Source organism: Lonchura striata, chromosome 9 (genome assembly GCF_050655825.1).
Source record: "Lonchura striata isolate lonStrDom1 chromosome 9, ASM5065582v1, whole genome shotgun sequence".
NCBI lineage: Eukaryota > Metazoa > Chordata > Aves > Passeriformes > Estrildidae > Lonchura > Lonchura striata.
In genome coordinates, this window is record NC_140711.1 from 16,378,523 (window position 1) to 16,406,462 (window position 27,940).

The window sequence follows — 27,940 nt, forward strand, 5'->3', positions numbered from 1 at the left end:
TTGAAAAAAAGGAAGTTAGGAAAGAGAGAACTATATTTTCATTACAGTACCCACCAGAAGAAAAGAAAAAAAAAATGAATTCTAGGTATTCCTCCTATGTTTGATGTCCAAATTTTATCCAAAGACTATTTCATGTCCATATATTATATGATATAGCTAACATTCAGTACCATGAAAATTACAATGAAAACTGAGGTCTATACTAATCAACACCATGCTTCAGTGCCTTTTTGGATCTAAGCATGAAGATGGAAATTTAACTATATGAATCAATTTCCCTCTGTTAAGGCACTGTATATCACAATCTCAAATAATTTTCCATCTAGCAAATTTAAACAAGCTCAATCCTTCTCTTGTTCATACAAGTCATGTTCAACTAATTTTAGAGGCCTAACAAATGAAAAAGCATGACAAGATGTTCTCATGATGTACTCAATTCTGAAAATTTACCTTCACATGTTAAAGTACTAGAGGCCTGCTTTTGATTTACAAATGGACAAACATTTACCCCCCTTTCCATGACACTAATACTTAGGGTCATTAAGGCCTACCAATCCCCTCAGGACCCTGACACCAATACTGTTCTACAGAATACGAGAAAAATGGGTCAGGAATCCTTTCTTAGTTTGCCTCAGGATGATTATCATACATAAGAAAACCACAAGTGAGAAACAGGTAATCAATGCCATTTGCAATCTTTGATGCAGTACATCAGTGCCATCAGCACCATAGAGAACATCTGAGATCACTCTCTAACGATGCTGCTAGGCAACATAGCATCTGGGGATACAAAAATACAGCTGCAATAGAAAAATTGCCATTTTGTCCACAAACAGCACTATTTATAGGTGGCACAACTCTCCCAAATTCTATATAGAGCAGCGTGCTTACTGTGCTTTATTCACAGAAGCCTTGGTCAGATACTGCTTTTGAAAGTATATATTGATTCTAATGAGAATCAGTTCAAGAACTGTTTCAAATATTTTATTTTTCACAAGCTCATGTGAAAGAGTAATTTAAAGAATTTTTCCTGGGAGGTGACTGAAAACCTTCTCATCACATAGTCTTCTCCAAATTGCATTCATAGTCACAGTCAGTTTTAGATGGATATGCCTTCTTCCTTTGCTACCAACAATGGAAACAGCCTTGGCTCCTACAATCAAAAACACACTTTCTTCTCAGGCATGACTATTAAAAGGTAAGAGTGCTGCTGCTCAAGTTACATCCTCAGTAAAAATCCTACAGTTCTACCAGAGGTAGATTTACAATCATAGTGTTACACTGGTATAAGAGAAAGAAAAATTTGGGTGTCAGGAAATTATTACCAAAACTTTGGGGAGAAACATCACACAAGCTTGCCTTTCAAGCTGGAGCTCAGTTTTGCAGGACTGGTAGTAAAAATATATTTATGAACTGAGCAAACCAGTTGAATTCACTTAGCATAGCGAAGTCCCATGTTCCACTACATTTCCTCTATAACAAATGTAAATTTCTGAATTTCACTGTTACTTAAACAATTATCCCACTTAATAACTTGACTGGACCAAGCCCCATGACAGAAGTATTAAACAGTCAGCTTGCAGAAGTACATTTACTCTTACAAATCTATTTGCATTCAGCTTATTAAAGAGCTGTGGCAGTAGCTGAGTGTGCCCTTCTCCCACAGATTCAAAGACTCTGCTTATGGTCCAAAGTAATGGTGAAAGTCCAGCAAAGGGTGACAAGACTGCCTGAAAGATTTCCTGCATCACAATTTCCCAATATATCTTTATTTGTCAGCATTTCAGTCAAGTTGCCAAGCTGGCACAGAACTATTTTGGTTCCAAATGTAGACCACTAGAAGCTCTGATTCCACACTTCTCAAAAGTAGTTATGTGTGGTGTAGCTGGGACTGCACTGAGGGGAGTTGCAGAAGATGGGATGGCAAGGTTGGCTAGGCTGTATCTGTTGACTGGTTCAACTGAGAGGTTCTATTAGTGGCTACCCTACTTTTAAATACACATTACAGTATGTTACACTACTAGCTGAAGATATCAATGCATTTTACAAACATTATTAAAATGTGTCTCACGCTGGTACACTGCACAAGATACCAGTTATGCAATGGTATCTGTATTCCATGGATCAGGTTAAGCAGTCTGTCCAAGATTTTATCATGCAAACAACCATGTGATCAACTTAAAATAAATAGCTTGATCTTGATTGTGAATTGGTCACAGAATTCATATTTGAAGAGGAACCTTGAAATTAAAGAAACAAAAGGTATTTCACCAAACATTACAAATTTGAGTAGATGAACCTCCAAAAGACAGACTAGAAAAATAATTTCTCACTGCTACTTGCTAGAAATAGCAGAGAATATAAATTAATTTTGAATAATTTACTGATTAATTAAAGATTACTCTAAAGACTAAAAATTAATTAAATGCTAGCTTAAAACATAATACAATGTATGAAAATAGTAACTAGTCTGATGTTTACATCTACTTACATGTGAGACAAGATACATGCAACTCCATAAAGGACAGGATATTTATTTTATCATACTTATAAAGGTAAGTATAGGCCTTTCTTATATAGGCCAACAGCATTCCTCAGAAAGATGTGGATTTCAGCTGAATGCTGAAAGGCCATCTTTTAAAAGAAATCATTGAAATTAACACTTCACTACGCTTTTCTTGCAGTTCTCACTTTGCTGCTGCTGCTATTGCTTACGAAAAGGCCATTTTCTGCAAGGTTAGCTCTTGTGCCCAGAACCCCAGGGAAATGTTCTGTTGAGCACAATGCTCAAATCTGCAGACAATAGGGCCCTTCCAGGCAAATTACACACTCAAAATGGAGAGCCCCACTAACGGGAGCAGTTGTCACCAACTCCCCCAGCGAGGCTGCCTTGCACAAAAAGCAGAAGAGTCACGCACACGGACAGGACACGCACACGTCACCACGGCATGTGCAGGGCACGGAGATTTAATTAGGCCCAGAGTGAAAGAGGGTTAAGTCAAATGACTGCAATATGCCATAGACTGGGAGCTCACACAGATGCTCAGCTGAGACATGGCAACTTGTTAAAGCTAGAGTAACTTGATTATGTGGCTTTCTGTGAATTCAATTCGCACATCTCCTATTATGAAATAAAATTGTCCTATTTAATTTTTTGCTTAAGTGAAAACAATTTCAAGATGCAGTAAACTGCTTTCTTTAGACAGAAATGTGTGCATGTTTTAGAGGCCTGTAACAACAAAGAACACAACATCTCAAAGCCCCAGCTACAATTTGCTTCCTAATCTGAAATTCTGTTGCCAGACAAAAAGAGTTAGAAAAGACTAACTTGTTTCAAAATATCACTTATTTTTCTTTCAGATAGTAATTTTTATTCTGCTTCATTTTGCCTATTCAATATAGCTGCATAAGTATTGCTGGTGACTACTCCTTAATGCATGATAAGGTCTTGCAGGGAAACTCTTTGAATAATCAAAGAACAACAGAAGAGTAAATAACTACTCAGAGCGGAGTTAGAAAAGAAAATACTTTGTTGCATTTGAAAGGCAGGACAGCATTTTGGATTGGAAAATATTATCCTTCCTGACATAGAACCATATGGCTCCCACACTTATTAAAAAGCAGCAGATATTTTGTGCTTCAGAAGCCAAGCATTAATTTTCCTTTTTAAGCCAAACATCAGAAAGTTTTGTGGAATTCAAGCAAGCTGCCTTAGAGGTGTTGGCATTTGAATGGCATCAGCACTCTTCATCTCACCAGAAAGATGCTAGAGCACCTATTTTCAAGTGAGTTTGTAGAGCTACCAATTTTATTTAAGGAAATATTTTTTAAATACTTGATAATTATAGTTTAAAACATCTAATTATATTGTATTGATCTAAAAGGCTGGGCATCTTGGAGAAAACCAGATGACATGCCAAGCAACATCAACTGACAAGTCTATGTCAGTTTCTGTTTGCTGTGGTGAAAATAAGCATTACAATTTAAAGGTTGTGCTGGAGGACTTATTTTCTGTTCAGATAAAAATATTAAATCATATTAAATGTTAAAATTTCTACCTTATTATCTGCAAGGTCTTATCTGAGAAATAGCAATTTTGTTTATGAATATCTTCCTTCGATTTTATAAGCAGACAATAAGATAAAAAGCTAATGTAGCAATATCTCATGAAAGCTGCTTTTTAAGCAGCATCTTTACTTTTAAGCAGCTGTTTAAGCAGCACCATGGAAGTGCTAAATAAAGGACCAAGTCTAGAAAAGTAGTTTCAAGCTATTTAGTTTCAAGCAATTTTTACAATTATATACAAATTTTCTATCATATTAACTATGGGGAAGTGGAGGCAAAATACTAATGCCCAGATGTTTGTTTTACTATTTTTCTGAAGGAGCTCCCATAATTACTGCTTCAGCTCTGGGCACAGTCAGGCAGAAGAGCAATTTTTGCAACATTTTATCATGAAAGCTGATAAGCAGAACTTTTTCCAACAGAAATAATATCCTAACAGCCATGATGAAAATCTGAAAACATAACTTCATTTTTTTAATGTTGTTAGGAGAAAGAAAAGAAATAGGTTAATTGCACACAAAGTTGGCAGTGCCAGCTCCGCCTTCTACATCATGCCCAAAACCTCCATATAAACCCTTCTTAAAACTAAATAATAATCATACAATAATCATATAATATGCAGTTTTGTATTGGTATGAAAAGCAAAAATGGCATGAAGCTGTGTCAGGGTATGCTTAGGTCAGATATTAGTTAAAGATTTATCATCCAGTGTTTCCCCAGAGCAGTGGTCACAGCACCAAAACTGACAGAGTTCAAGAAGAGTTTGGACAACACTGTCAGGCCCAGGGTGGGTTTCTTTGGCTGCCTGGTGCAGGACCAGGAGTTGGATGATCCTGATGGACTGAATGATCCCTTCCAACTCAGCATATTCTATGATTCCATGAATTATTGCTCCATCTCCAAATTCATTAAAAAGCAGCTGTGGTTGTTTTGTGTCCTAGCTGTTAATTGGACTGTTAAATATGTTCTGCTCTCTGTACAGCCACACAGGTGTGTGTATATATACCAGTTTTCCATGCAGACTGGAACCTGTGTGAAATTAGACCTGCCTGACTGCAAGTCTGCCAGCCACAGGTGTACCTTTGGATACACCTGAAGCACAGAACCGTTGCCAGAGTAAACAGGTATATTAATTTAGCACCAGGGTAAATTGACTGACTCATGCAGAAGCAGATGGCGTACAATCACTGTAAAACTTCTAAAATGCAAGCATAAAAAAAAATATTTTAATGCTTTTATTCCACATTGGATTTGGTTTTTGCAGTAACCTATGTTCTCAAAATTAATGTTCCAGTTCTCAGTCAGAATGTGATAGCATGCTTGGATAAAAGAAATGCATGCAACAAATCAAAGGATTTTTGTAGGACATGCCATGCAAGCTGATAATGTCCTTCAAAGGCCTTTTTTATTTTTTAAAGAAAAATCTTAATGCATCATTTTTTTCTCAAAACACCTATTATTTAATCAATTCAGTAAATCTTCTGCATTTCCAACAATCCAGTATAGAAAAATACATACATGTTCCAAAATCCAGTATATTATTCCCTGAAAGAGAGAACTGCACAATGCTGGGTAGTTTAGATTTCCCCCAAAACACATAACAAGCAGCACTTTCAACTCACCCCAGAGATCCTGAGCTGTAATATTAGCATTCATGAGAGCATTCTGAAAGACTCCTCCACCAACTGACGGTGCATCAGGGAACTCTTATCTCACTTTTTCAGATTTGCAAAAAGTATTTTATCCGATTTCAATTTTTTCAAGATATATTGCAATGATGAATAGGTGTGTGACTCTAACAATGTAAAGTTTTGCAGTTAACTAATTTTAAAATGTTCTATTACCATTACTGTTAGCATGAATATATAAAGATCCAGAAATAAAACAAATACTGATGAGACATTTTATAAATATCATAAATAGTTTATGTAGGAATTAGTTATTAACTTCAAAGAACATTGGGACAAAGAGTACAAATCTATAAGTCTAATTGATGGAGAGCCTGCCTTTTACTTCAATTATGTTTTTAATGTTGAACCCTTCATTTCCATCTCTTACTTAAAGACACTATTAAATCCCTCCTGCTTCTCTTTTTCACTGTCTCTTTGGCCAATCTTGATGCCCACCCACAGCACTCCACAGAACAGATAATAAAAACATTTCCTGTTCAGAAATGCCGTCAATTAAACACCTTTTTTTTAAACCTTGGTTTCAAAAGAAGCATTGTTGCTGCAAAGTGTGAGCAGAGAGGAACCGCTCACCTGGCTTGTCCTACAGACCAACCACCCCATGGTCACGTCTGGTAGCAGTCACCTGGCATCGAGAGCCACCAGCACCTCAGCAGGGGCCGTGTGCTCCATCCTACTCCTGATCCACACAACCCACTTCAAAGCCTGAGCCATACGGGGGTTTTTCCCCACTGGCTAATAAGTACACTCTCTAATAAAACAAGTTGTTTTAGAAGACTGGCACATGCGTAGTAGCAAATCTTACAGAGAAACTCTTTGAAAATCCTCTGAGCAAAACATGGAAGGAACATGTTACAGAACGCCCAAGCCAGTATTCTGGTGGCCACAGCCAGGTCAGTGCTGTAATTAAACCACATAATCCTGCTGCATAACCCCAGCACCATCACTGGCCCTGCACTGCAAGAGACTGCAGCTGCAGCAGCCATTTCAAAACCCCATTAAAGAACACAGAGCGCTCTTTTGGCTGAGCTGTGCTACGCTCTCCCCTTCATTCTCACACAGTGCAGGTACTGTCTCTGGGGTGAACAGCTCTGTGCTGACAGGGTCTATTTTTAGATCTCAAAAACAGCATTCTTCCCAACCTCTAGACACTGTGCCCCGAACCACATGATCAGCAAATCAGCACATTACTGCTGACTTTTGAGTCTTTTCAATCTTGTATAAACAACTTTAAACTTGTGTCATCACAAGGTAACAAAAAACAAATAATATTTCCCTAAATGTTTTATCTTTGACATAAATAACTTATTCAGAAAGAGTTACAAAAGGCAATTAAAGTACCTTGCTGAGTAACAAAACTTGGAAGGAACAGGGTGAGAAATGACTCAAAAAGGATGTAGATCAAAAAGAGACACACACACACACACAAAAGTCAAACCAAAAAACCCCACTCATATCTTCCTCATTTTTCTTTTGTAGTTCTAATCAGAAATTTTTTACAAGATTAAAAAAATGCCTTTGTACAAAATGCACCAATTAAGAGAAGTAACCTTTAAAATCACAGTTGAATAAACAGAAAAAGAGTGGGGGAAGGAGGAGGAAATTATATAAAGTAAATGTATCAACTGACATGTTCCACAGCTTTACTGTGTGACCCTGCTTACAGAAACCTACAGCATCTTGTGGCCTCCTCATACCATTCTAGCTTAAATAACATCAACAAAAACACTGGCAACATTGTTGTTTTTTTTAATATAAAAATCACCCACTTTAACTTATTGTGCCTTAGAATAAGCTTTTCATGTCTATCAAGAAACATGGAAATTTGTCTAAAAGAAAAACTTTGTTCAAATGACTTATTGAAAGCTAAATTATTAAAAACTTGCAAGGCACATCAAATTGACAGACCTCTTCTACACATCAGGATCAAATCTGAAGGATCAAATTATTTTCCTATAAGCTTTGGCAGAATTATGAATTTCAGTTGAGTGAAGATAAAATTCATTTTCACGCCAAGTAACTGAGCTACTTTTTAAGTTTTACGCCCAAGACCTACACTTCATTGGACAAAAAAAGATGATGGGAAGTAAGCAGAATATTTCCATACAACATAGAAGGAAATTCAGAGGCTCTTTCTTAAACTGAAAAATTCATGGCTTAGTTTCAGCAGCTGGAAAATTTTACAAAGAATTTCACTATCAGGAAATCAAAAAGAATAAACAAAGTATTGAAAGCCACATGGAAGTAAAGCAAGAGGTATCAGAATACTTGTACTGCATGAAGTAAGCCATTTCTGTCAATTCAACCTCCTGTTATATTCATCTAGGAAAAGGTACATTTTCACCTCATGTTACACAGCACACAATAAAAAATTCAAAGAATCCCAGTGACAGAAATTCAGCTATAGAGATGAGTAGGACAATACAAACTATGAAAGACTAACACAATGCATCTTTTAGTTATCTAAATCAATAACCTATGCTGTATGGCTTGTACAGTCAAGTGGAGCTCTCATAAAGCAACTTGGGCCCTCTGCCCAGGAGATCAGACCAAGCTGTGCCTTTAGGCATTTTCACCACTGCAAAAAAGCTACCAATTATCCTGTCTCCAGGATACTTTTATCATACATTAACTACCAAAACGCCAATGCAAAAATTTATTCCAGAGACATGAGAGGAAGGCTTTAACTCTGATAAATTAAATGCAAAACAAGATTAAAATGGAAAAAAAAAAGCCTAAAACTAAGTATCTTAGAAGGAATAATAATATTAAAAGAAAGTGGAAAATTATTTGAAGGAAATAAACATCACTAAAGGAAACCACTGATGATAAGAATCAAATTATTCTACTAACAGCCTTTGAGCAGTGTCTTTGGAAAATGATAACTGAAAAAGGAGAGAACAAGGTACTACTGTATTTGGGGATTTTCTGTATTAGCTACACATTTGGAATTTTTCCCAGTGTTTCTATATCAGAATGCTTTTAATTTTACATTTATTAGCATGGTAGGTTTTCAAATAACAATTGTGGCAGTTTATAATTCCTTTTAAAAATATACAGCATTTCAAGCAGATAACAATAAGTGCTTTTATTACAATGATTCTGGTTTCATGACATTGGTATAATAAAACATCTGCCCAGAAATCTCAATTTAATTAAGTCTATTGTGTCTATGCAAAAATGTAGCTTTAAATCTGTTATTTCCCATACCCTTAAAAATTATATATCAGGCTATTTTCATTATATTCCTTCCACAAAGATGCTTAACATTTAATTGCTGAGTGAAACAAATAGTATCTTTCTAAGGTTCCATATTCACAGAGACAACATAAAAGAAAAAAGTGCAATTAAACACTGTTAAAATATAATAGGAAATCTGATCTTGTAATGTATTTTTTCAATTTTCCTGTCTACAGGTTTAAGCTTCTTCACAAAGCATCCAATGACACAATCCCTGACAAAGAAACATCTCAAGCATTCAATTATATACTGCAGCATTTGCCAAAACCTTATTAAAATAGAACATATAAAAAAACTTGCATCAACTCAAGGTATCAGAAAAAAATGACCATGTAGATTTAAAGTGAATGGTGCTAACTCTGTAAGAATTTAGAGTAGCTCTTGTCTGGTTTGAATGAACCAATGTCTGAAACATGGTCCCAATATCCCATTAGGGATATTCATCTTTCAGCACTTACAGGAATTAGTCCTTTGTTCCCCTAAATGCTGAGTAAACCATCAGCTGTCACCTAGAGGTGATGGACAGAAAGTCAGCATGTTACTCACCAATAAAGTAGTTGTTTCCCAATGCAAGCATCTCTTCAGAAAGCACAAGTCCACCCAGTGCCTGGAGAAGAGTGACACTTCTGCCATCAATAAGTGAACACTGCTTAAATCCAGTGCTCGTGACCTTCCATAGCAGGATGAGAGAAGCAGTAGCATCTTGCCTTATTCTAAGAAAAGAAATTATGAGCATATTTACACTGAGGAAAGTCAGCGTAATTAGGAAGTACATCACTATAGAACTGAACCTTAAAGAAGATGGGAAACTTAAATTTAGCAAGTATGGAATTAGGAAAAATCCTGAATGTCTTGAGTATGTCCACAAAACTTAAAAATTCTTCAGTTATTCCCAATTTCTGATACTTGAAGGCCACCATCTTAATACCTAAGAAGAGTTTTAGATAAATACCACATAATAGTAAAGTATATCCTTATAAAGGATCCTTATTCAGTCTTTGTATTTATGCCTTTTTGAGTATTACCTCCATCCCACAGTGCCATCATTTTCTGCAGCTGAAGCACATCCAGCCCTGTTGTTTACTGAAGAACATTCAATGTTCGCTCAATACCGGGAGACAGATCCTGGTAGAAATCCTCATTTGTCTGACACACCAGATCGAAGATTCAGGACAGTTTATTCTTGTAAATCAAATGAGTCATGTAATGCTCCCAAGGTCACTGAGCCCATGGTGCCTTCCTGAATATTGACAGATTGGATATAAAGTCTACTACAGCATCCACTCTGTCGGCTCCATTAGGGAGCTACATTATGCCAGCCTTTGTACTCACGGGGCACTTTTTTTCCTACTCACCTCCATAATGAAACAATAAAAATTTGTCATTTTTCTGGTAAGGTCCCAAGTGTTTGCATTAATTTCCTCTGAGGGAATCCAACATGAGTTTCAACAATCCTCCAGAAATACAAACACAACTGCTAAAGACTAGTAATTCTCTCCTGCTGAAAACAGACCTCCAAATACCTAAAGATGAAACTCTGTTCCATAATATCCGTACTGAAATGGTTTCAATCCTGCTAAAAGAAAAGGCAGTTCATCCCTGGTCACTTGTTATTTGACTTTGAAACAAGAAAAGCAAAGTTTTGTAATCATGTATGACAGACGTTGAAAAAAATCTTGCAACTAAGGGTCATAAGAAGCAATTATTTTACAGTATTTCCACCCTCTTTAAGAACAACCCCAAATGCTATTCCAAAACCTAAATGTCTCACTTTTAGAACAGGATAGCAACTGGTTTCACAGATTAGGTCTCATATGACAATCACAAAAAAATCGACTTATTAAACTGAAATTATTCTCCTTTCACAGATAGCCATTGAATCCGGAAAGTTCCTTGGGCCTTTAAGGCAGTAAATGAAATAAAAATCAATCTTGACTTGCACTAATCTACTCAGGTATAAGACTCTACTAAATATATACAATGTAAAAATTATCAAAACTGTGTACTCTTCGACCTCCTTTAAAAGGGTGTTTCTCCATCAAGGCTCTTTAATAGACCTCTAGAATCCACAAATGCCGGCCTTTTCCTGATTCCAAGAAAAGCCACTTGTTTGCTTTCAGATTCCAGCCAGCCAGGGCATCCACACTCCCAGATCTCTGCCTGACTTAGGCTTGAGGCTCATGAATGAGCACAACTGAAAGCCCAGCGGAAGGGCAGGACGGCCCCCACGTTTAACAGTTACTGCTCCAAACTGTGCAGCTTGTCTGCTTGCATCACTTTGTTTTTTCCTGTGAGCATGGCCTTTTTTAACAGAAACATGGGATTCTGAAAGATAAGATGACAGTATGAGAAAAGTAGGCTATTTTGGGAAAATGTAAGTCTAAAATTGCAGCAAAGCTGTGAGCCAGAGAACTACGTTGGCAGATTTATCTTTTTAAATAAACTTTCCAATAACAAAATGCCTCATCCCAGCTGACAGAATCAGATCTTTCTAGGAAGTCAGGTTTTGTTAATTAAACGTAACAAAACAAGTATTTTATCCAAAAAGCATGATTTTGAAAAGTGAAGAACAGAATAAATTCAAATTTTTTTGAGAAATGTGTTTTTTAGGACATACACAAAGATTTAACAGCTGATGGTGACACCCAAAGCAATAAGCCAGAAATCAAATACAAATGCACAATATACATGCACCCATATAGTCAACAATAACACTTTCTATCAGCAAGTTCATCTTGAGATCAAAGGGGTAAAAAGTATTCACTGCACAAAGTCATATCTTCTCCAAAGTGACATCTTCAACACATCTGCACTAATTTCTAATGCATTATGATGGCCCAGAGACAGCTTACATGCTTACATCTTCTAAAACATTAAATATGTGGGAGAAATTATGCCAAGAAAAGATCTATCATGGCTCTGCTACATGCTTGACATCTGTCTGAATTATCTCAATCTTTTAGTCATTTGACAAATTTGCCTCTCTGAAAAACTGTTGTCTAAAATATCCAGTCAAATGAAAATAAAAGTGCTTTTGTATTTCATCACATATAATAATATTCTCACTTTATTGATGTATTCTGTGGAACTTCAAATGAGATAAGCCGGCCTCCAGCAGAAGTGTTGGAACTGGCATTTCCACAAGCCACATCTGGGGTTATCTGAAAATAAAAACAACTTTATTTAACAATAAACCATAAAATCTGACCAAAGAAAACATAAAAGATCTTTTTTTTTTAAATGACACTAGCAGTCCAGCAGTCATCTTCTAAAAATCCTCAGGAACATTCACGAAAACCTCTATGCTGCCAATGAAGATGCTGAAAACTCACATAATCATCCTTTCAGGGTTTTGTTTTAACAAAAAGCCCCTGCAGAAAAGGCATATTCCTTTAAAAGTTAACATTTTAGAAAATATGAATAGTTTTCTGGTCCTTTAGAATAATAAATAATGCTCTAACATTTGCCACATCCAAGAAATAGTGCATCATTAATCTATGCAATACTGAAGGATTTATAGTAGCAAATACAGACATTACCTTTCTACTATATTGAAATATGGGGTTTTTTCCAAACACAGGTTTCCTTTAAAAAACACTCTCCCACTTGCCAATTACTATTCTTTCCACGTAAAAATTGCTTGGACAAACAGTAGTTTCAGATGGGAAAAAAATGATGATCACAGTGAGAGCAAAAGGATGTGTTTGCCAAATCTAGTGATGCCTACTAGGCATAAAAATCAGTTGCTACATTAACTAGATCCAGACACTGTACAGAAACCACAGAGACTCCTTAATTATTCAGATCTTCAGTAGTAGTAATTTCCTAAAGACAGGTTAAAAATTATTAGTGCTTCCAAGGGTACATTTATTTCAAATAAGTAATACTTTGTGGCATAATTGAGTCTATCACTGAATACCATCAGAAGTTTTAAATAACTTTTCATGTATCTTCATCAACTTGCCTATGAAATGCCACTCTGGAAAAAAACCAACAAACCAGTTTAATCTTCAAATTTCTAGGCACTTTGCAATGCTATTCTTTCAGCCATAGAGAATGTTTGTAAACTTTTTACATCAGCCTTAATACTGAAAATACAAAAATGCAACCTGACACACTTCCACTAATTAATCTTACATCAAAGCAAAAGCCAGAATAAAAATTGTGAATTTAAATACAGTTCAAATTCATATTTTTAAGTATTACATGAATGTAATGAAGCACATGTAAATACATGAACAACAGAAGTCCAGAATATAATGCAAGTAATAATTTTTAGGACGCTCCGAGCTTATCTTGACTCAGGCAAGACAAATACTCAGTATTCACATTTCCCAAGTGAATGATTCCCAGAGTCTAGATTACTCAGTTCATTGTTGAACTTTCTGCAGTATATAATATGGATACATATAGTTCATGAAAGTAAAACAAGAAGCAATTTTATTGTATTTGCTGAAATGAATTATGAAAAATTATAACATATCCACTACAATTTTTAAATCTCAGAAGTCAAAGTGTGGACCTAATGGTCAATGTACAATGCATCCAAAATCAGCTTGGCTAACACTCTTCCTTTTATATTTGCCAACATTTAAACATTTTTTCTTTGAGAATCTGCATGCCTACTGGAACAAAGGGAAAAAAAAAAATAAGTATCTCTATTCTCCTACAGTCTTATACTACATCTAAAATACACTTTTTTTTATAGTATTTCTATAGCTTTAAAGTTTCATGTATCTATTACCTTAGAACATAGGGCGGAAATTGTAATTTAAGCATTTCATTTACCTAACTGTTTAATAGTAGAAGTTTTTAAAGTAAAAGTTATTGATGTCTTGGCAACTAGAATAAAAACAAAAGAATCATAGAAGCAAGAGTTGAACAAAGTCGCTACAGAACAAGACCTGAGATTTAACCTTCATAAAATGGAAAAAAAAAACCCAATGAAACAAAAAACTACTTTAGTTTGCAAACACATCAGAATTTAGGATTACTCAGCAGGAAAAGCACACACAGGAAATATTGCAAAGATAATTAGAAGAGTGAAGGCAAAATGCATGATTTTGACTCTTTTAATAAGAGATCTGTAATATTTGATGTATTTCTCTAGGAACTCTATTTGTAACTGGCCCTGACTTCCTGCTCTAAGAATCAGATAAAATAACCATCTAAACCAGTAGGATGCTAAACCCAGATTTTACGACAACTGAAATTTGAAATTTTTTATATACTAACAACCCTGCTACTTGGATCAGACAGAAACAATAGGAAGAAGCAGTAATCTCCATGAGGAAAAAAATAGTCTCAGCAGTGTCCTATTTCAGCCAGGTTCTGTGGAGACAAAATTGACAGCTTTGACATCTGAATTAAGAAACAAATTGCAGGTTTTTCACAGATAAATTTTTATAGAGATTTTTAAGTGTGTCTCTTTCATGTCTTAACAGAGCACTCTGCAAAACCGTACTACTGAAAAATGAGGGCAAAGACAACCAATATATTACAACAATAAAGGACACTCAGAAAATGAAAACGATTTGTAATTTTCTCTCAAAAACAAGCAAACAAAAAAAAAGGCTGCTAGAACTGGTAGGAGATATTTAAAACTGAAGTCACTGGGAAATATACTTTAATGATTTTCAGAGAACAAAATAAAGATCATTTCTAGTCTAAAGTAAAAAAGAGTAGGTATCTGCCATTTAAAGACAATCAAAAGAAAACATAACATAACTGCAATGACACCCAACACTTCTCCTGAAGCATTTTTTAGTACAGAAACGTCAGAACAGCAAGAGGTTCTTGGGGAACAGACTTATAAACATTTACACAAATGATGCAGCTACTTTAAAAATAGTCACCAAAGAAAATAAAACCTTCATGCACCCTCCAGAGTCTAAAGTATATTTAGGAGCTGATTACAAAGATAAGCTCCTGTGTCAACAGAGAATACATCCAACGCCATTCCTCAATACCTTATTTAGAGTTTAAAATTATTAAATATCAAATTGTTGACCGTAAATACAGAATTCCTCTTTACATTAATGTTCCATAAGTTTGCATCTAAATTGCATTGTATTTTTCTTAAAAGAGAACATAATATATAAAAACTATATTTCTGCTTCAAATGCTTTTAGATTTTACATAGGTAAAAAGAGCAGCATCATTTGACAAAGCAAGAAGGAAATCTTGAGAGTTCTTGTTCCTACAATCTCCACCTGGGCCTTAACAAGTCAGCAGTGATTTTGTTAGATTTCCTTACCAGGCCATGGCAGTGGTATGGAAGAGATTGCAAATAAAATCAGGGCTGGTGCCTAAGAGAGAAACAGACTGTTCTTCCATATTACAACTTTTCTGAAGAAATTAAATAGCATGAGTTGGGCAGATATTCTCCTGCCTAACAAAACCAGAATAATGAGATAGACACTTAATTCAACAAGTGCTGAAATACATACATAAATCCCAAGGCAATATTTTTACATGAGTGAGTGCCTTTATTACTTTCCTAAGTGTACTAGACTTTAATTCAATAAGGCTGAGAAGAGGAGCATACAGACTAAGTCCACATTTATGCAGCCTCTCAGTGCTGAAATTAGTTCTCTGAAGATAGCTATTGTATATGAAATTTCATAGTAGATTTCTTGAAAAGTTGAGCAGATATTTGTAATTCTACAAGGCCTTATCAACACGGGCAGACTAATCCTGACAGTGCAAAATCCAGCCATTCTGCTGCTATGATACGTTTGCATTTCTTTTGTATCTCAACCCCAAGTCCATAGAATGGCAGAAAGCTTTTACTTCTTGCAAAATGCACTTTCCTCAAATTTAAAAGTGGTTTGTAAGTAGGATGGCCAAATTCATACGTGCCTTAGAAACTCCTCACTACCCTATCAACATGGAATTAATATTTCTGAAAACCAACAGATAGTTCCAATCAGTAGAGGAGGCTGGACTTTCTAGTGGACTTTCCATCCTTTGAGTTATTTAAGTCTCAGCTGAATAAAGTCCTGAGCACCCCGTTCTAGCTGACCCTGCTTGGAGCAAGTGTTTGGACTAGAAAAAGTCCAGAGGTGCCTTGAACCTCACCTACACTGTGACACCATCAGTGAAAATTCACCCCATGAGCCAGTTGCCTATTAAGTCTTTCCTGTTAATTGCCATTGTAACTTCAGTGACATCACAGCTTCCACTAAACCCTACCCCAGCATACAGTTAAAGTGCTTCTTTTGAAAATATCCCCAAATTTACTACCAATAAGCATATGTGCATGTGTGTGCACATTCTGGCACGCACAGATACCCCCAACTCAGGTACTTTGCTTCTGTTCTGAGACTGTTCTCTCTGGTTAGTCTCTTGTTTTTTCATCTCAAAAAGCTGTTCTCCTGTTTTTGCTGCCTAGTGAGGCAACAGACAACTCTGCACAGTCTTGCAGCCAGAGCAAATTGGGGCAAGTTAGTCTGGAATTAAACAGAATATATGAATGCACACATAATTCTTGAACTAAATAAAAAAGATGGATACAAACTCATCCTACAGCAAATATCAGTGCTTAAAAGTGAAAAAAAAATTGTAAACATATTTGAAAATACATTATGATATGGAAGGAGTGAGAAAACGAGTTTTTTGAGAAAAGCAAGGCTGTGTTCTGGGGTGGTACACCATGAAAACTGGCATGGTCATTAAGAAAGGAAACCTTTCAGTTCTCCAGTAGGACAGAAACTGTCATGACAGTTGCAGTATGATGAATGGTCTTTTAAATGCTAGTTCTTTCAGATTTTCTTCCAAGGGATTTCATATTAAATTTCAGTTCAATAAAGCAAGTTTCATAAGATGCAATTTTGGCTTTTCTGAACATATAACTACTTTTCTATCAGAATAGGGCCTGCAGGACTCTGTAAGTGTGGCAAAAGGTATCCCTTATTTTCTAAGAAATATAACATGTTTGGCAGTCTTCCTTATGCAAGGGAAAAATAATATATGGAAGGAATAAAACAGGTTAGATCCTAACTAGATCCTAACATGTTAGATCCTAACTACAGACCTTGAACAGCTGCCGGCAAATAAAAAGTGAAAAGAGAAGTAGGAAAATAAAAGGCAACAGAATAGAACCATAAAAGAGAGATCTTATTGTCACTATGTCAAGCAACAAAGCAGGATCATTCCTAGCACAGAAATTGAAATTGGAACAAAATTCTAACAGGAAAAAAAAGCAGTTCCAGTACCCTTGCCCTGCAGCACAGAAAAGCTACTTCTTCTGAAAAATCTAGTGTCATTTAGCTTAACCTCCACATCACTGCACTCAGTTCTGCCCTCAGATGGAACAATGCTTGAAAGAAAACCAGAAGGGAAAGAAAATCAAGGTTTACTTCTAACATACCTCACCAGTGGGAGAGAAAAGCAAAAGTGTTTAGAGTAGGAGTAGTGCCTCCCTGAGGAACACCAGAGGGAGACTGACAGACTGCATCCAAAAACAGTATCAGATGAGGAAGGCTTACCAGTTATCATAGCACTGAAACCTGGTGTCAGGGAGGCTGCACATCCACCCAGCAAATTCTGTTGCTGGCAGTCTGTTTCTTTGCTCATCTGAGCAAAAGTCACTTTGTAGAGTCAGCAACCACAGCACCAGGAGGATCCAGCACATTCCAGTGCACAGCAATCCTCCAGGTAACATTATAAAAACTTTGTTTTTCTGTCACAGACTATCAATGCCAACGTCACACCAAGATGCATCAGCAGGCACAGGAAACTCTCTTACACAGTGCCAGATTACCTAGATGATCATGTTAGCAAGCTGCCTTCTCATCTCAAGCCATCCACCAAATTCACTGTCAGCTTCATAAAATCTGACATTCAGTCTGTACTGGTTTTGGTTGGGATGGAGTTAATTTTCTTCCCAATAGCTTGCCTGGTGCTATGTTTTGGACTTTTGATGAACAAAGGGTTGATAACAAGGATATTTTAGTTATCACTAAAGTGTTCACACAGCATCAAGGCCTTTTCTCTTTCTTAGAGTGCCCTACCAGCAGGCACGCTGGGGGGCTGAGGGAATACAGTGGGACAGCTGATCCCAACTGACCAAAGGGACATCCCACACCACAGGAGACCATGCTCAGCAATAAAACTGGGAGTGGGGGCTGGAAGTTGGCCAGAGCTGCTGTTGCTCAGAGGCTGGCTGGGCATCAGTTACTTGGTGGTGAGAAATTAGGGCTTTTTGCATTACTTGTTTTATTTGGGTTTGTTTTTTTGCTGTTGTTGTTGTTTTCTATTTCTCCTTTTTAAAATTATTGAACTGCCTTCATCTCCCCATGAGTTTTCCCACTTTTACCCTACCAGTTCTCTCCTCCATCTCACTCGATGGGGCACTGAGCAAGTGGCTGTGTAGGCTTAGCTGCCTATCCTCTGCTTAGATCACAGCACAGTCATTTAATAAAGATTATTTCCATTAAGAATTAATAGTCATTTGTTATTCCAGAGAATATGGAGCTGTTCTGAAAAGAAAGATAAACACTATGTAAACAAGTTCATTGAGCAAAAATTCCACATAGTCAAGTCTTTGCATGCAGGGTATGAGCTCAGCTCACTGGAGGATAAGCTGGAACATAAACTTCATCCTAGGACTGTCAAGTCAGCTATAGATATTTCTACACTTAAACACTGAAAGGCAGTAAAGGCTTTTTTTCTCTTTTCCCCCTCATACTCTCTAGGACTTCAAAACAGGATGACTCCTGAAGGAGTAGTAAAATAAATCCAGACACTTTTCAAAAACAGCTCTGGATAACCAGAAATCCTGAGCCCACCCATTGATAGATGTATTGATAGCTTCAAAAGAGAAGACCTTCAATATCTCAATGTAATAGTACTCACTAGAATGTCTGTCTTAAAGAGCTTTAATTTTAGGAAGCCTATTATATTAAACATTATTTAGTAATGGAACATAATAAACTGAGGTTTGTATGAACTTCACATAAGTTTTGCTTATGCATATTGAGTTTTTAGAGATATTTAGGGTTTTATTTAGAAAATAAATATAATGAAGAGTAGCATCTATCCAGAGATGCTTACATCAAGTTGTCTACGAAAATGGTCTTTATATATAAACAAAAAGGTCCATAAAAGCTAATATTGTAGAGGAGAGAGTTAGTGAAGTCACAGATTTATCCTAGAAGAAAGCTAATATTATTCTACCAAAATCTGTTCTTCTTTTATTCTCCTTATGTGTTTGTAGGGTATCTTTTTCAGAGCAAAAGAAAAATTATAGAGATTTCAAAAACAAATCTTACACACAGAAGAGCTGTACTAAATCAAACCAAAATTACACACATTCCAGCACTTAACAGCACTAATAAGAGGGAATGTCAAGAAAATAGGGTAAAAAAAGGACAAGCATATATACTCCAACCTTCACCCATTTCCACATAAAAGCTTTTCCTAAGATGTCATTTTTAAGGATCAAGTTTCTATTCTGTATTTAGCAATCTCAAATGGATCTCTCCGCTGGTTTTGTTCAGATTCTGCTCTTCCTTCTGCACCCATACCATACTTTGACCAAAAAAAAAAAAACGCACAAACATTTAGCAACACATAAAAGTAGTCAAGACTGAAAGGTTCCTGTTTGAAGAATATACTTAAAGAATAATTCTGCCATTGCTGCAGAGCAGGAACACTCTCAGAATTTTACACATGATTCAATCACACTCCTAAAGGCTTGCAATTTACTAAGGACACACATAAAACAAATGTCCCCACTGCAAGAGGAATTAGAAGTTTATTGTAGCCTCTAATCATTAGTTCCAAACCCTTGAATCTGAGCACAGAATTGCAGTATAAATAGAAGGTTAGACTAGGACTCACATGCTCAGCATTCTAATTTCTGGCTGCGCACCTGGCAAATCACTTCACTGCTCTGTGCTTCAACATCTCAGTCTATAAAATGGGAATAATACAGCTGATTTCCTTTGAAAAGAATTTCAGGTCTATTATGAAAAGCTGTATATAAGAGTATGGTGCTGCTATTCTTACAGTTGATTTTGTACACTGAAACCTTTATTAAATTCATTAATTGAGCAGGATTAATGAGATGGTTTCTTTTTTCCTCCATTACTGGCTAATAAATATCTCTTATACACTAACAAAAAAGATTATTGAACTGGGGAAATGTGTATTGTTAGTTGGATCTCTCTTACAAGAGGAACCAGTTGCCCCAAGTAGAAAAAAGAATTATCTTTCAATGGATGTGCACAAAGATAAATTCATATAATACTAAAGAAAATCAACTGATAGAAAAAATTCTTGCTTATGATCTATGGTTTTAGTCCTTAATCTGCATATCAAGAAAAGACTAATTTCTTATATGAAGACCACTCAAATTAAACTGTATCCAAAGACATCTATATGTTACCTAAGACACTACTGAGACAGTTGATTCCAGCAAGCAGTACTAAATGTATCCCTGGTAGCCAAGGAATATAGTAAAACATGTCCAACATAAGCACACATCATGCCTCTCCTAGACAGTTTACTTCTCTCAGGTGTTCATTCTTTGAGTTCCCAAAACTTCACAGAAAAGCTTTCATGGAAATTTCATCCTTGCAAGATAGTGAGAGCTTTCATTTGGAAAGAGTCTGGCAAAATTTCTCTCTGAGACAAAAGGGTCTGAAGAACATTAATTCCCTTCCAGTATCAGTATAGAATAACTTGGAAAATAGAATGTCTTGAAAGATGTATAAAAAAACAAACAACAACATAATATTGGTATTTGTTGTCCTATGAAACTCAAAGATAGAAACAGAACATTTTTTGCAATACAAAACTTACAGCTACTCTTCCTTTTAAGAGAGTGAAGATGGATCAAGTTTTGTGAAGTTCTTACTGCTATGAGGAAAGGTAGTGTTTTTGTTATTAACACATTTGACTTTTGAAACCTCCACCAAAGAGGCTTTGGAACACAGACCTTCAGGCAAATCAACTCTCCTCAGTTAAAATAGATCAATGTCTTGAATCAGCAACTGAAATCTCTTTGTTTCAGATAATCATCTCTCGCTGTGACTTCCAAAGAACACAGTAGAAGGTCATTATGCCATACCAGAGAGCTTGTCAAAAATACAAGACTCATCACAGTATAGTAAAACATATCAACATAAGCAATTTTGTAATAGAATAGCAAGTAATTTATATTCTAGTGCTAGCCATGCAATAGCAATTGGTGACCTATCTGTATTTCTTAGGTAACAGAAGACATGCAGAAGGGTGAATTTCAGCTCTTGAAATACTCACTTGTGAATTATCTGCTTTACTGAACTTCCTACTGAATCTACCTAAAATGCAAACCAGGCAGAAATGTTCCTTATACAACACCAGACCACAGATTGAGAAAGACACACCAGGAAAATCTGGTACAGGGAAGAGCATGTCCTTAATTGATCAGGACATATGGACCACCCATGCAGAGATGAGACTGAATTCAAACTAAGTAATAAGAGCAGATCACTGTTTGTTTCTGCTTCAGTGCTTTCTCCAAACTCCATCTTTGGTGCCTGACATATGTTCTACTGTAAAACAATAGACATGGGAGATGGAGTTCCAGGAACTAAAGCTTTATGCTCCAGACATTGCCCACCAGCACTCCCACTGAAATGGAATACAGCCCTATAAATACCTATACCTCGGCTAAAATTAGAGCCCTAACACACCAAACATATATTTTACATGTTCTGATTCTACTTACAGAAAATTGGCTAAATAAATTTTACAGTAGAAACATCAACAAATTTGTTTGGGCAAGCAAAGAGTGATGAAAAATACACTTGTTCCATGATTAAACTCCTTCCTGCTCACTTTCTCATTTTATGCAGTATATTAAAACACCTCAGGAGAATCAAACTCATTGAAACATTTCAAAAGAAGGTATAACTGACATTTCACCTATTTATTCCTGAATAAATTGAAATTAATTTATATTACAAGTCCTTTCTCAAAAAAAAAACAATGCCACAAAAATTCTAATTCTTTGCCTACAGAAATTAATTTTTCAGCAACAAGTTTCATTATTCCTAGCACTTCATACTAAGCTGATCATTACTTTAAGAATAACTTGGTTAAATTTGATCTTTTTTTTAATTTTTGCAGATACTTGAGTCCATGCAAAACATTTAAGCATTACAAATAGGGCCGAGTACAATACAATGGAAAGCAAAGATCACATTTCTTAAGGATCATATGTTGTGTGCTTTCCAGCTGTAGTTTTACTAGATATTGTTAAGTTTTGACAGAGATTTGTTTGTAGGAGTTACAAGAAATGCTTAAAATTTAAACATTTAAAAGTTTCCACCACTGTCATTGCATCCCTAGAGTTGTGCCCTGTGTAATGTATTAACTACCATTTTTAATCCTCAAGTAACTGCGCTGTCTTAATAATGCAGAAATACGTAGCAAAATGTGATTATAACAGCAAATACCAAAAAATATATTAAAGGTATTGCTTTAACTTTTAGCATTTCCTAAATTTATTTGATTTTTGAAGAGATGGTGCCACACAATTGACTGGAAGAATCAATATTATCCCATTTCAAAGTATCTAATACAACACTAGCCAATTTAAGTCCATTACTCACAACATGGATCAAATGGGTTTTTGTTTTAATTTTATCAGCCTGTTAACTCAGGGCAGAGATCGTATCTTCATTCTTCTCATGAGGACATCATGAAACCATGCAGAAATGACAATCTGAAAATAACACTTTTCACTTTGAATAGTCTCACCTCTATTTCATCCCATTTGAGATCCACAACTCTCTGTCCTGCCTTTGGCTGCCACGTGGGTAACGTCACGGTGGCTCTGGAGCGGGGCAGGGCGATGTCAGGCTCCAGGGTGGACGAGGCTGGGCTGCTGTGCCGGGGCGAGGTGGCCTCTGTCCCCTGGGAGGCTGCAGGGCTGGGGGCTGAGTGCTCACAGTTTGTTCCCTCAAAGCCTTCACTGCAGAGACAGAGGTAGCCATCCCCGCTGGTGCTGCAGTTACCATGGAGACAGGGGTTGCTGGCACAAGGATCTGAAACAAACTGGGAAAAAAATATCATATAGGTCAATTACTGATTATAAAGGATTTATTTCTGATTTTAAAAAGACCATAAAACAGGATTCTTCCCCCCTGCTGTATTCATCTTCTGAACATATTTATGAACCAAACTGATCTTTGATGTATCTTGAAGGAGGTAAATTCAAAGGATTAAAGAGGAATACAAATTAATCTATATTAACTACTTTCCTCAGACCATTTATGCTAATTCACTGTTGCCACATCCAAGCAAAGAGATAAACAGAAAAAAGGAACATGACCACCATTCATTATCAGGAATTTTCAAATATAGACTTAAAAGAGTAACCTATTCAAGGAAAACATCAGATATGTTGGAATGTAAGGGAGTAACAGAAATAGGAAAGGGCACAGCACTTGCACAGATCAGCAGGTTACAAAGCAGCTCTGTGTGGTCAAGGCGAAGCACATCACACAATCCTATTTATGGACACAACTTCCTTTGTAAAAGAACTGGGCCTCATACCTACACTTCATTTTGTGGACAGCAGTTTCAGAGTCCAATTCATTTGGGTGCTGAAAGCTTCCTGACAGGAATTAGAAGGCAGGGGAAAAACTGTGCTTGTTTTTAAAACAGCATTTGTTTTAGATTAAGACAGACGAAGCTCAGTGTTCCAGGAAAAAAATACTGTCCAAGGCTCACATGCTATCAATTTCTAACTTGAATTTACCTACGGCTATTTTCACTGACTTTCAGGTTAAAGGTCTTCCCTTGTCTCTGTTGAATTTTAAATTCATAATGCATTTATTGATATGTAGATATACATCTACAAACTGTTCAAGTTTCATCTCCTGGAAAAATTAGCTGTACTTGCCTTGTTTCCCTGGAGAGGACAAGCCCTTCCCTGCAGACACATGTTTATTTTTGCACCGGGGACTCCAAAGTTTAGCACTGCCTTTTGCTAAAGCATCAATACTTTTGCTTCTCCTGGAAACAGTTTCCAAGATAATCCTGAAGAAATGCTTGCCTTAATGAGAGCTAAATCACACTGCTGGCTCGCTGTCATTGACCAAGACCATCAAGCAGCTCCCTTCACTTGTCTTCACATCAAAGGGAAAACACATCACTGGGATCAGACATTTCCTCATCTTTAAATGCAAGTTTTACCTAAGTGCTCCAGTCCTAAAGGTTACTCATTCTTTCCTGTACAATATTCCTGCTCTTCTCTGCATAAGCAATGCTTCATATTACATTTCTCAGTAAAGCACCACAGTTATTGATTATTAAATATTCTTATAATTACCTCAAGTAGTACATAAACCTTAAATATCTTTAATGTAAAAAACAAGTATTGGGTATACACTAGGAATTTTACCTTCCCACTAATCCAAAGGTCTGGTGTTAGGGACACCAAATCCTAATATAAAATGTCCTTATATAAAGCAATACTATTATTGACTTGAGCTGGAATTCTTTTTTTGGCTCAAATTATTGTATACCCCAGACTCTAACATGTTTTGGACAGAAAACAGAGGAAAGATTATCAGGAAAGTTAATTTTGGAGCTAGTCAATGATGAATGTCAGATTTTGTCCTGACTGATGTAGAAGGCTTAGAGGCCATAGAGGACAGTCCAAAATATATGGTCTATTAATTTATCTCGTGGTTTGGTCACAGTTCAGGGTGTTATTTACTTTGCTTGGGGACACATCTCATACATATAAGGTGATACATTAGACATCAGGGTCAAGCTCTGACTCTTCTTCATTTTTAGCACTCAACTATATGGCAAGTTGTATATATATACTTGACATATCAAGGAAGTATGGGGTTTTATGTTCAGAAGGGCCTATCTCCTTAAAGTCTCTTTCCCCTGCAAATCAAAAGAATACCTAAGTTCTCAAAGAACAATTTCTACATCTCTTCTCCCCAAAATAATATATAAGTGACAGAAAAGAACAATTTTCAGGAAGGAACTAGTTCTGTTCTATGGTTTGTCAGTTACATTTTAAGCTTGCTCCACTGCCAAGTGCCAGAGATATTCACAGAAATTTTCTTTTCCTTTAAGAGTACTGAAGATAAAATGTGTTGACATGTGAACAAAGCCCAGTTCAAATATTGCTTGCAACAGTTTTTTCATATTCTAGTTTCTTGGACTAGATCTGAGTTTCAAAGAACTGCAGATTTCCTGTTGTTGGATAAGCTCTTTACTCATGCTTTCACAATAAATCAAAATTCAAAATAACCCTATTTTGTGTTAGTAATTCAACTGTTCTTGTCACACCTAAAATGTTATTATCTGCAAGCCTAGTAACAAGAAAGAAAAAATAATGTTTTCAATCACAAAGAGAACTTCCCCCATTATTGAATGTATCCATTCACTTTACAAGCACAATAATAAAAAATGCTGTGTGATCTATTCTATTTGATGCAAACTGATTTGAGCTTGTTTGACTGGAAACAGATGAGTTAAATTAATTATTAAGTCCTGCTCAGTGCTGCCTCTGCCATGCATTGAAGAACACCTTGTGCTTTAGGAACCACCCCTACCCTTTCAGACATAGTGGAAGTGAAAATAATTAAAACAGTTTAGATTAGATGAAAAATTTTTTAAATTAATAGATGCTGAACTTCAGCCACAGAACTTCCTCAGAACTTAGTTTTATGAAGCACTTCACAGAATTTTATCATTATTCTCATTCCTTAGTTACTAGCAATTCAAAAGCTCATTTGTCTTCCAATAAGCCTATCAAAACAAATCAAGGTTGTTTGTGCATAGGTTTTCTGTTGAACTAAAGAGTCCATCTTAATTATAAGATAAAAGGAGATAAGCTAATAAAATTGATTCATTTGTGTTGGTTGCGATGTTTCAGTGGTTTCTCTGGTCCTCACCAAGGTGGCAGCAATGGTTAGCCAAGTGATCTGAGAAACATTTTGACACAGTGAACAGCATGGCTACATCAGAATTAAAGCTAGTAAAATTTCATAGCTTACCCTTCAATGAACTATTGAAGATGACCAAAAAAGAAACTAAACCAAAACAAAAAACCAAAACACCTTGGTCTCATAACCAAGCTGAACCCAAATATACTGCAAGTACACAATTACAAGCTCATTTTTTAGCCATTCCTCGTGCAGTTAACAGTATCTTCAGAGACTTGCACAGAGAAAAGAAGGCACCAAGTACCACAAATCCATATAGCCCATGATTAAATACTAAATCAGTATGATCACCACTAAAAAATCCAGGGTTCTTTTAGGTATAGAATTTCCACAGGCACTATTAAGAAAGCATATTTTGGCCTCTTGTTTTCATCCCCAGTTTTTCATTTAATAGTCTGTCTATTTTTATCATACATCCCTTGACTAAATAGGCACAGCCAGCCATTGCAGCTGACAGAGCCAAGCTAAAAAAGCATAAAATGTATTTGTATGCAATTACTATTCCATATGCCTGGACAATTGTAATCCCTGAAACATTTTTCCAATAGAATCCTAAAACAGATGCATACCAAGATGTCCTTCATATGATAGTTAATTTTCCAAAGGCAGACTGAATATGGTATAACATAAACTGGGCTTGTTGAAGAATCACACTCAAAAACATGGGTCGTTTGCCAGCCAATCCAATTGTTCCCTAGGGTTTCAGTTCAAGATAAAACACTGAAGGATGTAAATCTGCAAGATCTTTCTGCCAGTACTACTTGTGATGACACCAATTTGTCAGTTGATGCTCATTCACCTTCTCTTCAAAGCAGTTCTACTTGTTCCACCTGGAGACAGTCCAGGTAGATCCTCCAGAGAGCTTCAATAAATAGAACAGTAGGTCTAAAGCCAAAGCTACAGATGAGCTCCTAAACACTGTGCCAAACCTGTCTTCCACCTGCAACTCTCCTCTTACATGTGTTAGTACAAAACTAACTTTTGGGTCAGTTTTTATTGCTGTTGCCTACAGCCACAGACAGTATTACACCAGTTTGCAACTTCAGTAAAATATGGGAAAAAAATAAAACAAGCAGGAAATCCAGTCCTCAAGAATTCAGCAGATTGTTAAAATTCATTCTACATAGTGAATGTTAACCCGTTAACAAAGGCAAGCTGCCACAACTATGTGAAAGGCTTATACTTTGTATATGCATCCAGAAGCACTCTCTACCTCTGAAACAGCCTGTAGATATTAAAAACCAACATAGCCCAAAGTTTTCAACTTTCCATGGCTCCCTGAGATAGCTTTTCCAGTTAGAGGGTAAATTGCTGTGGTTCTCAAATATGTAGAGTTATTCAAGTGGCTGGGACTTAGGTAGTTTCTTCCTGTGTTCTGGTAAAATGATCTTAGGAGAAATTTAAATCAGTAAAACTGGTTTTGCACCTACATTGCTGAAGAAATTCCCCAATACAAAAGCAAACTTCTCTCCCAGATGAGATCATGGAAAGATCCACCACATTCACACGCCAATTTCAAGATTTGTATAGTACATTAAAAGTTATCAACTTCTGAATACTTTAGAAAGAAAATAATTAAAACCTATGGTCTAAGGCATTATCTCCTTTTAATAAAGTAGGGGGGGGGAATATTTTTCCTTTTAAGCACATCTGAAATATCATCTGTTTTTGCATATGCATCATTTTATGAAAAAAAAGATGGAAACAGATTTAAATCTTTTACACAGTAATGACAATAAAGATTATCTTAAAATGTAATCTCTTTGAAAAAAATTGTTTAATTATGTTCAGACTATTATTAAAATTTATTCTAATTCAATCCTTCACACAGTGAAGCTGTAAATTCCATTCCATCTCACATTAAATATTAGTGCTAAATATGAAGTGAAAAGCAAGAAAAAAATTATGAATTTGATTTTTAAAAAAACTTCAGATGTTCCAAATAGCATCCACAAGAAAAGCACTTAGATGAGTATATCA

At 36.1% G+C, this 27,940-nt stretch overlaps 1 protein-coding gene across 1 annotated transcript in view; it reads right to left on the reverse strand.

Moving 5' to 3' along the window:
- The window catches only part of DNER (delta/notch like EGF repeat containing), a 111,237-nt gene that overhangs the window by 39,968 nt on the left and 43,329 nt on the right, over positions 1-27,940 (reverse strand). Inside the window, exons 2-4 of the mRNA XM_021536795.4 lie at positions 22,746-23,042; positions 12,060-12,154; positions 9,540-9,706 (exon numbers count right to left, since the gene is read on the reverse strand). Of these exons, the coding sequence (XP_021392470.2) occupies positions 9,540-9,706; positions 12,060-12,154; positions 22,746-23,042 (559 nt within the window). The remainder of the gene's footprint in view (positions 1-9,539; positions 9,707-12,059; positions 12,155-22,745; positions 23,043-27,940) is intronic.